At 36.6% G+C, this 14022-nt stretch overlaps 1 protein-coding gene across 1 annotated transcript in view; it reads left to right on the top strand.

Annotated features, from left to right (window-relative positions):
* Positions 1 to 3563: 3563 nt before the first annotated feature.
* LOC113949785 (target of Nesh-SH3-like) overlaps positions 3564 to 14022 on the top strand; it is a gene marked incomplete at its 3' end in the record, with an annotated part of 61595 nt that continues 51136 nt past the window's right edge. The window contains exon 1 of the mRNA XM_027648796.1: positions 3564 to 3736. Within this exon, the coding sequence (XP_027504597.1) occupies positions 3658 to 3736 (79 nt within the window). The remainder of the gene's footprint in view (positions 3737 to 14022) is intronic.

The following is a 14022-nucleotide window of genomic DNA, read 5'->3' as shown; positions in this document are numbered from 1 at the left end:
GACACTTCTCAAGTATTTGACAAGCACTGGTGAAATGTATAGCATCAACCAGCAATGCTGTGAAAAAAAACCAGACCAAGTGAACTGCAAGTAAGTCCTTACTCTTGGAGAGCTCCACACAATGTTATTGTGCTTTTCAAAGTGAAGATAGGATTTTGTTTTTTAAGGTTATGCTTTGCAAACTCTGCTTTAAATTAGAACAGCAAGGAGTTGAGTCACCTTGGCTTTTGCTTGTGAAAATAATCAGGAGTGATAGGTGAATAGGGACTGAGCCCAAATCTCAAGAAAAACGTACTCATATTTGGAAATAAAATGCAAAATCCCGTCTCCTGCTCTTCCTCTCTCCCTCCCCCCAACTTTTTCTTCCCCTGCTCTTGCTTTCACTGTACTTTCTGGTCTGGGAGCTATTAAAATAGAACTAGAAAAGCTCTGTTCTGCTCCCAGACTAACTGTGATACTATCTGGTTGGAATCTCCATTTTTGAAATCTACCCTAGAGAGAATCAGTTGAAGTTGAGGTAAGCAAGTAAAGTTTTTGAGTACTTAACTTTGTTACCTAACCTTTAATTTGGTGCTGAAGAGGAGGAGTCACTGGGGAATCAGGTGTTTTGTCTTTTCCTGAACAAATATGATCTGCTTGAGATTTTCATTACTGCATTTGGCTCATTCTTTTTGCCTTCTGTGCTAAAGGGATAGCACAAAACTGTCATTAACTGAATCTTTGTTTAATAGTTTCCTTCTGAGAGGCCAAAGGATGGGGAATGCAGTTCCAGGTTTGTGTGGGTTAGAGAAACCTGAGGAACATACTGGTATAGATAACTTTTGTGAACTGAAATGAAATTCTGTCTCTGTTTAGAGATTGTCAACCAGCCCTCCAATAAGAGGAGAAATTGGGTACTTGAACGGCATTATGGATGCATTCAGTAGTGCAGGATAGTGTTCGAAGTTCCAGGAGCTTCCTTCTGTTTCCATGTTTTGGTTTGCACAGCAGTAGTCAACATCTATTGAATGGCAAGAGGATTTAGGAAAAAGGAAAGCAGAGGCTGATGTGTTTTTTCATTTCCCATGTAACAGAGGTTTCCTAGGAAAGGTTAGTCTCATAAGAAAAGAAGTGGACAAAATCACTGATCATCTGTGGATCTTCTATGGATGATACAGATGCAGGGAGTATATTGAAAAAGTGTAGGAGAATATTATGTTAATGATTTTTGGACTATTGGCGTATATTTAACTGAAAGTTACACTTACATCTGCTTATCAAATCGTAATTGTCCCTGATGAAGCATGTCCTTGATAAGACAGATGGAAATTTATCTTGACATGGGTTTTTGAACTTTGGGCTGAGAAGAGCTATGTTCTACAAGAATTATCAGAGAGAAAGGGATGTGGATGGTCTGACAAGGTTTCAAGGGGAAGGTTAAATGTCTATATGGAGTACTTAAGCGGAGAAGACATGGTCAGATAACGCACAGGAGCAGAGAAGCAAGTGGTTGTGAAAGCAGGGACAGGAGTATATTTATCTATGAGAGAGGTTGTTAGGTAGCCAAATGACTCATGTTTCATTGAGATTTTTGTGAATAGAAGTTGGCCTTTGTGTGTTTTGTTGAAAGGTGTTGTGTGATCTTTAAAGGAAAGTGAATTTGCCATAAGAGAAACCAGGAGAGTCCAGCTTACGCTAGTACAAAAGACAGCTCTGTGTGACCAAGGAGGAATTTTTCCCATTACTTCTCCTGAGAGACTACTCCATCAAATGTTTGATTTCTTATTTTTGATTTTGAAGAGAAAAAATAGAATATGACTTCTGGGTTTTTTTTAGAAAATAGTATTTCAACTGAAAAAAAAAGAAAAATGGAACTTCTTCTCTCCATATTAATTTTTCTGTCATTTGAAGCTCTTTTGGTGTGGTGTTTTGGAAGACTCCTGTCCAACTGTATGGCTTTCAGACATCTTTTCATGTCATCTAAGTGGTACCTCTTTCATTTACCTGTTCGGAGTGTTCACATTCAGGATCTGAATCCTCCCAAAGATCCTTGAGTAATAGTGTTTGGGGACTTTCTGGGTCTGTCTATAACACTGACTTTCACTTTGTTATTCTCAGATTTTAGCTAGTGAATAAAAAAAAAAAGGTTTCCTTATGTCAGAATTGAGAGGGTCTAATGAGGCTGGGACACATTTCCATTGTCAAACTGTTTTTGTTATAACTGTGTGCTGTCTGTATTGATTAGAAGAGCTTGAAATTCCTCGGATTTGCCTCTAAGACAGTTACTGTTGGCTTCTGCTGTGAAGTTCTTCTTCAATTATGGCATACATGGGGTCTTTTTAAATACAGGATTAATCTGTTTTTTAAGAAATGCTCCTGCATGCTTTAATATATTAGCTTTTTCTTTTAAACTACTTTGTTTCTACCCAGCCCAGGTATCAATGCTGTGATTTACACTGTTTATAGAACACTATGAAAGTAGAACGACGTCAGGTCCAGACAAGTGGGGAGGGAGAACAGACCAAGCATACTGTAAAGTTCTAGGTATGTTTGATTTTGGTTGTTGATTGGTGGGTTTTTTATTTTGTTTTTGGTTAGAGGTTTTTTAATTTTATTTTGGGGGAGGGCTTTTCTTTGTGTGTTTTGGGTTTTTCTTGTTTGGTTTTTGGGTGGTTTTTTTTTAAGGAGAGAGAGATATCACTACTTCCTTGAATAGATTTAATCTCTTTGGGAAGTTTTCCAGATATTGAGACTAAATTCTTCCCTACTCAGTTGTAACCCTTTTTTTTTCTGCTTCACCCTTTCCTTCTCATCTTCTCACTTGTGAGTGGGAACAAATGCTATGCTTAGTTGGCTTATTATAAGCATGGAATGAAACAACTTTTAATAGAAAAATGGAATTTCTTTTTCATTTAACGTTATGTTACTGTTGAAAGGATCTAACCCCTGGAAGGAGATGCATAGTCTTATTATTTTCAATGTGCATTGTGTCCATTGACTCACTGGATATGTATGGAAGGGGAAATTCTAAATTATTTTTAGATTGCCAAAACCAACTACAAGTGAAAAAATGACATTCAGATTTTTCAAATCCAGTTCTTTTGCTGAATAAATATTTACCATACCTGTTTATAATGTCATGTCAAATTAAACTAGTATTTGTTTTGCCTGGATGAATACCATATCTAGCTTGAATTAACCTTAAGCAAAATGTTGATGTTGCAAAAATACTGAGTTCAATATAGCAAAGAGTTTTCTGAGTACTGCAAATGCTATTTTTGCAGTTTAAATCCAGCTTTCTTGGACAAAACAGTGAAAACATCTCTAAGATCAGTTTTCAATTAATAGAAAGTTTGATATTTCTTGTCTTATTTGCATGGAATGTAAGTAATAAAATGACAATTTCTTCCCCTCAGTGGTTGAAAAAACCTTGTAACAAACCCCAGAAAACTCTTGTAGAGGGAGCCTGGTAATATTTTTATTTTTTTTTAATGCTAATTCTCCTTTTGCAGTGGGAGTGAATGATGTCATCCTGTCTCCTCCCACTGTGTAAACTAAGCTTGTGTCAAAGTGTTGCTGCCTCTTGTCACAGAGAGAACAGTTCACTTAAATGCAGCTGCAGTATTTTTGTGTGATACCTGTCAGAATCATTCCCAGTGCGAATTTGGGTTTGTGACCATGATGTCAAGATTTGTCTGTCTTCTTTTCTGTGGATATATTGCACTAAACCTGGGAAATGCTCAGAAATTGCCAAGAGGCAAGTAGCTATGACAACTTTCTGGGGGGTTGTTTGTTTTTCTGTTGTGGGGTTTTGGGTTTTTAGTGCTTGTGTTTGCTATGGAAATTCACTTTCAACATGTTAGGAATGATTAAAGATAATGGAAGAGATGAAAAAAGGTCAGTCAAAATGGCAAAGTCCAGGTACAAGAGAGCAACTTTAAAGCTCTTGAATAAAATAAGCTGAAAAGTTTTCATGGTATCTTGTGACTCTAGTGAGAAGTACAACAAAAAAAATTTACTGTATTTAATGATTTTATAATTATGTAGACAGCATTGTGCAGGTCTGCTGCTTAAGATTTTAAAGAAAATGTTACTTAGAATCACCCTGTGTTGTTGGTTGAAGATTTCAGTTCGATCTTTGAAAGAACTTGTATGCTTTCCCTTTATATCCATCTTTAGCAATTCAGTAGGAATTGACTGCAGTAGGTCAGGTTGTATGCATTTTGAAGGAGAGAAATATGATTGATTAAAATTTCTACAAGAAGAAAAAGCCCTCCAAACCTGTGTGAATATTTGTTTAACTTCCCCTTTCTCCTGGAGGCTGGAAGTACAGTAGATTTGCAAAGCTGGCAGCGATCTCTTCTCTTCCTTGCTAACGTGACACATGTAACATTGGTATTTTACTAGTATTTTATTACTTACTGCAGGAAGAACAGTCATAGCATAAAATTAAAGGAATATTTCTATCTGGATTGTAAATCACTTTGTAGTCCCTTGGCATGGAAGCAGCAATTTCACAACTGTTTCTGTACTGTACGTATTGCTCTCACTTTGTGGAAGTGCTTGTCTGAGTCCATCGTGCTTTGTAATGCATTTTACATCTGCATTCTCCTGCAGCCAGTGACATTTAGATAGGAAGCTGTGATTTAGTTCCTTAGGATAATGTTTATCAAAGAATAAGCACTTTGGGAGCTTCCTAGGAGATTCTCTTTCACAGTCTTTTGGGGAGTAGAGTTGATTTTTCACCCACCACCCCTCCTCAAGAGACAAAGATTTCATTTTTTTTCCTGTCTTTTTTTTTTTTTTCCCTTGTGATGATACCCTTTTGCAAGTGGCTTTCTTGTAAACTCTTCTTCTGGAGTCAATGTGGAGTTTTCTGCATAATGTTTATAGTGGGGCAATGTGTATTCTGTGAGGAAGGTAGGTGTGCAGTTCAAGTCAAGCAGACTGTAAGACTTTAATTTTATCAAAAAAGTGACCTTTTAGTAAACAATTGTAGTGGTTTTCATAGGAGAGAGGACTACACTGAACAGAGTTTAATTTTGTATGTATTGTCAACATTGAGGGAGGGAACTTTTCCAATCCTTGTCTTTTTTAAATGGTTTCATTGGACTTTCTGCTCTCTACTGTAGAATAGTGGGCTCTAAGTTTATGTTAACTGTGAAATTCAGACAAAGCTTCTAATCCACTGGAAGATTAACTCTGGCATGCATTTTTTTTCTGTTCTAAAATAACATTGCAGAAGTGAAGTTCTGTTTGCCAAATGCATAAAGCTGCAGGTGGAAAGTTCATTTCTTTTCAATGAAACAGCTTTTTTAAGATTGTTCCATTGCAATGTTGAAACATCGGTCTAATTCTTTTGTTTGTAGCTGCCTCTCTGGTTATTACTTAACAGGACTGCATTGAAAAAAGTGAATGTATTAGTACTTAGCTGTTATCTGGAAATGTTCAAAGGATTGTCTTCTACAACACTGTCTTGTTTGATAGGGAGTAGAGTTTTTTTATAAGTGAAGTGTATATTTGGGTTTTAAAGCATTTTAAAAATGAAGATATGTAGTGGTAGTATTCTTTTAAGAGGGCTACTCTGCCTTACTAAGCAAGCTTGAATTCCAGTGAACTCCTGTGCTCTTTAAGTCATGAAGTATGTGACTGAGGCTTCAGGGTCACTCTTGCTCTCTGGGGAACAGTGGAATCAATTCTATAACTTGAGAGAAAACAATCTAGCCAAACTCACTTTCTGGTGATGCAGATACTCATGTGAACAGGTTATCAGAGTAAATCTTGCCACTCTTACTTGAGCTTTGGAATTCTAGTGCTCAGTTCTTCTTTCCATGGGAGGTGAAACACACTGACCCCTGGTCTCATGGGCTGGGATTTCCATTCAGTGATACAAGGTGGAAGGAACATCTTGCCTCCTGCAGCTGCAAAGGAACAGAGCCAGTACACCCTTTGGATGTTAGTGACTTCCAGAGCTGTCTGAGAGATTGTGTGCAAATATGCTGTTCAGGAGGATGGAACACAAATTACTCCATTTTCTCATATATTTTTATACTTTTACCTTCACAAGTGTGTGTTTGACTAGGGTGAAAAAGAAAATGTTACTACTGTTCTCGAAAGAGTATTCTTTATCAACAAATTATTTCTTTAATTATTTTGACTTCAAAAATTAGGACACTGTCGGAGGAATAATTTGGAAACATTACCGGCGTGACTGAAGTAGTCGACATCGGCAAAGTACCAGTTAAATTTTCCAGTGGAAACTTTGCACTGCTTCTGTGTATCCTGCATTATAATAGTTTTGTCTTTATAGAAAATAAGGGCTCTACTTACATCTGTTCCTAGCATAGTGCCCTAAGTGTAGGTGAACACCCTTTCTGTTGTGGTTCCTTGTCACATTTACCATAGCAAATGACAAGCGATGAGGCAGTTATAAGGTGTGTCATAATTCAGACTCCTTCTACGTTAAGATTTTGTAGACATAAGTAAAGGCAATATAATTGGAAAAGGAAGGTGGGTGGCTATTGTGTTTTAATGTGGAGGCAATGCTTTTTTTACAATTATGTTTGTGTTTCATTTGAGGTATCAGCTGCTGAGAAAATTCTGTAGTTACTGCCTGTGAATACTATGTGAGATGATGGTACAGTTAGGGATGGTCTTTCATGCAGTATTTCAGCCACTGTCCCTTCAACTTTGTCTGGCTTCTAAAGTTTTCTATTTCATCAGAAAGAGCTATTTGGATATTTTCCACTTACTTTTGTCTCTTCCCTTATGCCACTATGTCAGTGCCATCCAACATATAATTCTTCAGTTCAACACTCTCTCACTTGAAATATTTTAATGATGGGTGGAAACAGTTGCATTGCATAGGTGTAAGAGTTATGACTTGTCATACTGTCTCTAATTCTTATGGTTCTCCAGCCCATTCTTAAAGAAAGCCAAGTTGTCTCTCTAGACAGGAATTGCACAAGGACGAAAAGTTTTGTCTTTAGAGCTCTAATAGTCAGAGCATCCTGAATCTGAGAGAGAGATGAGAAAGTAAAGCCTCAGAACCAAGAATAAACAAGTTACAGGATGCAATCTACAAGACTGTACTGCCTTGTAAACCGTGTTTCACTGGTATCTTTCCAGCTGGAGCTGATACAGATGTTGAAGGCCACAGTTGTGGAACAAATTCCTAGTGTTTGGTAAAACAACATTTCATGTTTTTGATTTTGTCACTTGACTTTCCAGCTACAACACGGATGTGCATGGAAATGTGCTTTTCCATTATACCCTCTGTTTCCAATAGCTTTTGTGTATCTTCATGTTCTGTCTTACTTTGTTAGAACTGAAAAGAATTTGGGGTTGATCCCTCCTTATAAACTTACGGTTTTATGAAATTTTTAAAAAGAAGATTCTGAATGTTTTTCTGATTTGTTTTGATTTGGGGGTTTTTAAGCCATGTTTCTGACCACTGTGGTTTTCCTACTATTTGAATTAGTCATCAGGTACAGTGGAATTCAGGTCCATCCTCATTCTACTTTCCAGGACTCAGGCCTGGCCTGTTCTGCTTTCCAGGAAGGGCCTTGGAAACCTTAATTCACCTTCCTCCTGGTTGCTGTCTTCTTAGGAAAAAAGAGTAAAGACTTGACATTCCTTAGGGCACCCTGTAGAAAAGTCTGATTTGCAGACTCATGTAGGAAAAAACGGATCCAAAACTTTCTTGTATCTACAGTTGTCAACCAAGGAGGTAGGCAGGAAAAGTAATAGTTTTACTCTGAGGCTTTGTTTCTTTGTTTGGTAAGTATTGAATATGTTTGGTCTAATATTGTAGATAGCCGCTAGCTAATATTTGTAGTTACAGTAATTATAACTGACATCCCTCTGAGAGTGAGTGCTGTATTTACAGTATACTTCCAAACTAACCGTTGACATTTGTGAAAGGAATAGGCTCATTTTATTCATAGCTAAATCTGCTGGCTATGCTATATTACATAATGCATCTTACTAACCAGAGGATAAACTCAGCATGTGTTTTTCTTTACTGCTGTCAAGAAGTTAAAACAATACTGAGTGGTTTCACTGTATCAAAGTTACTATACTGGAACAGTCAAACCTTACATTTTTGTGCAGCCCTCTATCTTCCCCACATCAGCACCCCTTTGGTAGCTGTAGGATGGCAGGGCAGAAATTGCAAGACAGGGAAAAGTCTCCTGAAAGTTGAGGTTTTTGAATATGCAATAAAGCTGGTATATCAAAATATCACAAAAGGAGGGCTATGACGTGTTTCATATGTTTTTTTCACCATGGTTTATAAAATGTCTTTCTGGGAACTATTTTTTGAAATGCACAGGGCATTAACCTTTAAAAAACATTCTTAGGAAGGAGGGCCAGTTTGAACTAAACCACTGAACTTCATTTTTTTTAGTGTCTGCAAAAGAGAAGTGAAAGACTAATGTGTTTTTTATTACATACTTTTCTTATGTTTAATGGCACATAAGTGACAAGATCTATGAGAATTTTAAAAGGGATCTTTTATCTGCTGTAATAGAGTGGCTAGGGTTTTCAGTCAGCAGATATGTTGGCAGCTTTGGCTCATTCTTCACTGAAAATGAAAACAGCCTGTAAGAATGTTGCCATTATAGCAGTTCATTTAATCAAAGTTATCTTTTCATGCAGACAGTTGCTTCCTAGGTTTTCACAAAAACATATCAAAACCCAATATTTAGTGTCAGGCTTCCAAGTTCAGAGATAGTCTGTAACACCAGAATTCCATTTCTATATTGGCACAGGCAGTGGTGCAACATTGTGATGATACATATGGGTGGATTCTGTCAGGATTAAATTCCATAGCATATGATCGCCTCCAAAATGATCTCACTGCTGGGTAATCTGTATAACCTTCCACCTCTTCATTTTAATTTTAACGTTCCCAAGTATCTCTCTTTGAATACTATTTTTCAGCCCTCCTTCGTATAATCTTTTGTATCTAGCTATTCCAGCAGGACAAGCTACATAATTCACCTGGGGGGAGAACTATAGACTAAATCCTGCTGCTGCTCCTTGGCCAGACCTACTGTATATGGATAGTATAGTCAGTATGTCTATTGACTGATGATACAGTGAATGGACAATGGGTTTAAGGCTTCTTTGGAGTGTTTGGACTTACCAGGTGTGTACTACACATTGCATGTGCAAACAGAAAGCTCTGTCTGCTCCAGGGGGAAAAAATGGCTAGCAGTGACCTGCCATAGTCAGAACTGTTCATACAGCTCCTAGTGGATTTCTTTTCCTTGGGGAAATTCAAGTGCAGACTTGAAACTGTTTGTAAGCAAGATATATTTGTTGCTGTGAAGCGCTTTTGACTACTGCTTTTCACAGGAGATGGTTGGAATCTTACTTGCTAGCATGGTAAATCTTGGTGAGAAGAGAAGCAGGTATTAGTGTTCTGGAAAGGCTACAGCCTAAAATAGGTGCCATTAACAAAATAGGTCCCTTTCTGTAGTATCTTCCCCAGTGGAAGAGGACAGCTGGAAATAGGTCAGATGCCACTCAGACTTGCCTGACAGGCCTTAATTCAAATGCCCTTAGTTAAATATTGGGTTTTCTACAATACAGGACAACATGTATGTAATGCAAGTTTTTTTTTCTGAAATATGTATTTGTCTTATTTTGCTGTGAGAATAATGGTCATGAAGATGACTACTGGCAGCATCATGAATCAAACCTTTGTGTGGGCAAGGCCTGAGCCAACTTTCCCAGCACAGCCATCCCTCAAAACATACCAATCATGTGCCATTATACTCTGGCTAAATCAACTCTAAGCCTCCCGACTTGAGTAAACTGGTGTGTGTCATATCAAGGTGAAGTTTTGAACCACCGAGTGAATTTCTACTGTTGATGAAGTTGCAATTGTAACTATGGTCACCAGAACTGAATATTTTTGCACTCTTCGCTTAATCAAAGTGATGTCATCAAAGTGTGCAGATATCCAGGCAAGGTTCTGTAAGGATTGGTCACATTAAGAATTTCAATTTAAAATCAACACAGAGTTTTCACCGCTTCTGAGTTGCTGAATAAAATGCTGGTAAGGAGTTGAGGCACTAGCTATGTTGATTGTAGATATAAAGGCAAGGATGTAGGGAATACTTTTTTATTAGAGGAAAGCTACCCTTCTCCCAGTCTGGAGCGAAGCATTTGCTGCACTTGTTCAGAGGCTGGTAGACAAAATATAACATCTGTTTTGTAAAATGCTTTAGAGTTGTTGCTGAGATCCACCACTCTGTAATAATTTAATATTATTTAGAGTGTTTTCTGGAAGAAAAATATAGAAGGCAAGTGAATCCAAAATTTTTTCTTAGGCTACTTGTAACCATGGTTTTTAAGTAAATCCTGTTTACCTTGAACAGATATGTCAAGGCATCAGGACTCCATGTGAATAAATCCACTTTGATAAAATCTAGCTTAATGAAGTGACTAAAACTCGGTGTGTAATCTTATTTTTATTTATTTTGTGCGCATGTGTGTGTATGTGGTGTGCTAACAGTAGAGTGTCACTGTACTTAATAAGAAATTGTAACTCTGTACTCCTATTCAAGCTGAAGAGTCAGTGGCAAAAGGGATTCTCAAAGTATCAGGGAATCTCTTTTGTAGAGCTATTTCTGCATTTTTATATAGTTCTAAGTTTTTATTCTTGAAATCTGCTCAGGAAAAGCACGATTCAATAGAATGGTAAAAGTTTGTAATATTCTCTCCTATCAACAGCAGTTGTGGCATTAGTTTATGAATCTATAAATGGCCACGGAGTGCTTGATATGAGTTTACATAATTAATACCTTGGGAACCTGGCCAATTTTAGAGGGCTAACAGGGATGAGGGATAACATTATTTTTAAACTTGCATTTGGAAAAATCTTTTCTTCTTTTGTCAGCCACTTGCAATATCTGCTTTTTATTAATTATTCACTTTAATTTTTCTTTCTGTGATGTAGAAGTCTGGAGTAGTTTTAGAACACATAAAATTGTGGTTGGTTCAAAAATGTGTAAGCTTGAAATATCTCAAAAGTTGTTTTCTGACTTTGAAGTTAAAGTTTTTTGGCAGTTTAGATTCCCTCATTACCACAGTTCAAGCCTATACATGAACAAGAAAAATGCAAGACTTTCAGCCCTTATCACTTTTGATTTTAAATTCTAGTGTGTCTGGACAACATGCACAAACATATGCTGAAAATAAAGGAATGGATGCAATAGTCTGAAAGTTGTAAGAAATTGAACTTTGGGTTACAAATAACAGGAAGAAAACTCTATTATCTGACCTGAACATTTTGGCAGAGTTCCATTACCTCTGGCTCACACAAGCACTGAAGTAGCTGGATTAAATGGCAGGCACAGTTTTTATTTATAGCACAGTGTGCTCTGAAGCATTAGCTTGTTAGGGGAATGGCTGCAGTCAGGCTTAAGAACCATTAATTCTCTTAGTTTGATGAAGGCCTAACTCAGGTAAAAGTGATGGGGTTGCATGTTCAGCTGAAATCAGTAGGCCTCCTTCCTTCGTCATAAAGCTTATTAACAGCTATTTACTGTTGTGAACACTACCTTGAAATTGCTCCACCGTGGTAGCTCATTATTAGTTACCTTACTGAAGAGTATCAGCTTTTAGCTATGATGTGACAAGCACAAATACTGCATCTCTTCAGCATTTCTTTCTATTCTTTGTTTTAGTTGTAAGGAACACAAAATCTGACAATTCTAATAAAAATGTATCCCTGCATCTGTTGATTATTCAGTGCTCCCTAGTTGATAAATCTATTGTGACTCAGTATTATGGTGTAGGACGTAATTTATGTCCTTTGTTTATCAAGTCTGTAGAAATATAATAAATTAGAATTTTTTTTAAAAGAGTTGAAACACTAATTATGCATCTTTTGAGCTAAAGAACTTCTGAATTGTTGACAGATTTTTTACCAGTTGAAGACCCCTACTTAGACTGAGCTTGCATACAAGTAAGCAAGTTGTGAGTGTGATTTCACATAGACCTTCTAGCACATTGAGGCATGCTCATCCACACACAAACAAAATCGTAGTGGGATCCTGTTCATTTTTGGTAAATGTTTTGCATGAAAAATTATTCATTTTAATCTTCCAGGCCTTTATCAGCTCCCTGTACTCTCACAATTTTAGTAACATGGTCAAATAGCAGTTGATAAAAGTATTACTACACTTTGTTAATGTGCAGCAATGAATTCTTAGAAAGCAAAGTTTCTCAGCAATGTAACAGATGTTTATTGTGTTCCCTTTCCACTAAGAAATACTTGCAGAAATTAGCAAGGGACATCATATGTTATTAGTATATTTATTTGAAGGCAATGTGAGGTTGTTCTTAGCATGAAGGATGAAGAAAAATTACAGCTGCTCCAGGGAATAGATACTCTTATTTATGCCCTGTTTCAGTGTTGAAACTTCAGGCACTGTGAATAATTTTTTACCATGACCTGCCCTTTCTAGATTTTTTTTTCCAGTAATTTATGTTGTAGTATTAAAACACTTGTCAGTCGTCAAACAAAACTGGTACAGGAAAGACCATCTTGTTTTAAAACTCTGAAGTCATGGAGCAATATTTATGTACTTAATATATTCTTAAGTCAGGGAACGTTCCTTGGGAATTAATGTAATCTACTGCACACTGGGTTACAAGATCAGTAATGAGAGAGACATAATTTCCTACATACAGTAAATTCTCCATGAGAAACTGGATACATGCCTGAGTGAAGTACAAGTAAAAATGCAAAGTCAGACATACAAAGATTGCTTAGCTGATGGATTTGTGCATAGAGGTACATGCCCCTAACCTACCCCAAAATTATCATAAGCCTTCCTTTTGTGTAGCTGATTGTATCCTTTATTGGCATTTTTTTCCAATAAAACACTACTTGGAACATTTATATTAAAAAAAAGTAAATTTGGACATAGATGGGTTGGAAATAGAGATTACTTCCTGCTGTTTTCTTTCATCTATGTAGATAGAAGGAAAAGGGGTGAAAATAGAGTAGGTGATGTAATGAATAAAGAATTTGGAAGTATAGTCAGAGAACATAAACTCTATTTTGTCTACCGTATCCTGGATAGGAAGGGAAATAGAAGGGAGAAAAGATGAAATAATTTTTTAATAACAAAAATAAGTGTTTATCTTATCTTAGTACTCCCTTAATCATACACAAACTTTTATTCTACCTGTTGTATACTTACTATATTTGTTTTCCCTTTTTTTCTCTAATCCATTGATTTAGAACCATTTACTTCACATTTTAGGTTTTGTAAGATGAGTCACATGCTCAAAGGGTGTTTATATTGCCGAAAAAGCATTTCTGTCAAATTTTCGAATTTGATAATACATTCTAAAATCATGAAATATTTATTTTATGAGTGCTTTTTTAATTAAAGATTTACTGGGAATCTGTTGCTTCTTTCTTCAGCTATGTTTGAACTGCAGAATATTTCCTTTGATCTCAGCAAACTCAGAGTGCAGAACAATATAGAAGATAAAAAGGATCACCTCTCGTTTTTCTTAATCTGGTACTTTTTTTTTTTTTTTTTGTAATAAGAAACCAGGTCATCAACCTTGAGATCCCGTCGCATTTAATGTGCAAGATGAGATACATTTTCCAGCTGGAAAAACTATGTGCAGTTGGAATCAATCCTTGTAGGACTGGGTTGTATCCAGCAAGTGTCATAGACATGTGTGAGAGTGTTCAGTTTGGAGATCAGGAAGAGAAGTGAAACCACTTTATTTTGACTGCTCTTTGGGAAACAGAGAGGAATTTTCTTTAATTTAAATGGTGTTTGTTTGTTTGTGTCTATAGCTTTCTAAACTGAAAGAGAATAAGCAGCTAAGAGCTTTGCTGATAGACTTGAATGCATTGACAACCCCAAATTGCAGTTCTCAAAGCACAACATAATGTCTTATACACCTAAGAATTCTTATATATGCTTCAGATATTTGATTGCTTTATCAGCTGTCTGCGTCTGAAGAGTGGGGAATTTATTCCAAAGTTGACACACAGAATAT

The sequence above is a fragment of the Corapipo altera genome, unplaced genomic scaffold (genome assembly GCF_003945725.1).
Source record: "Corapipo altera isolate COAL_440 unplaced genomic scaffold, ASM394572v1 58, whole genome shotgun sequence".
Classification (NCBI taxonomy): domain Eukaryota; kingdom Metazoa; phylum Chordata; class Aves; order Passeriformes; family Pipridae; genus Corapipo; species Corapipo altera.
This window is presented reverse-complemented; position numbering and strand designations above follow the sequence as displayed.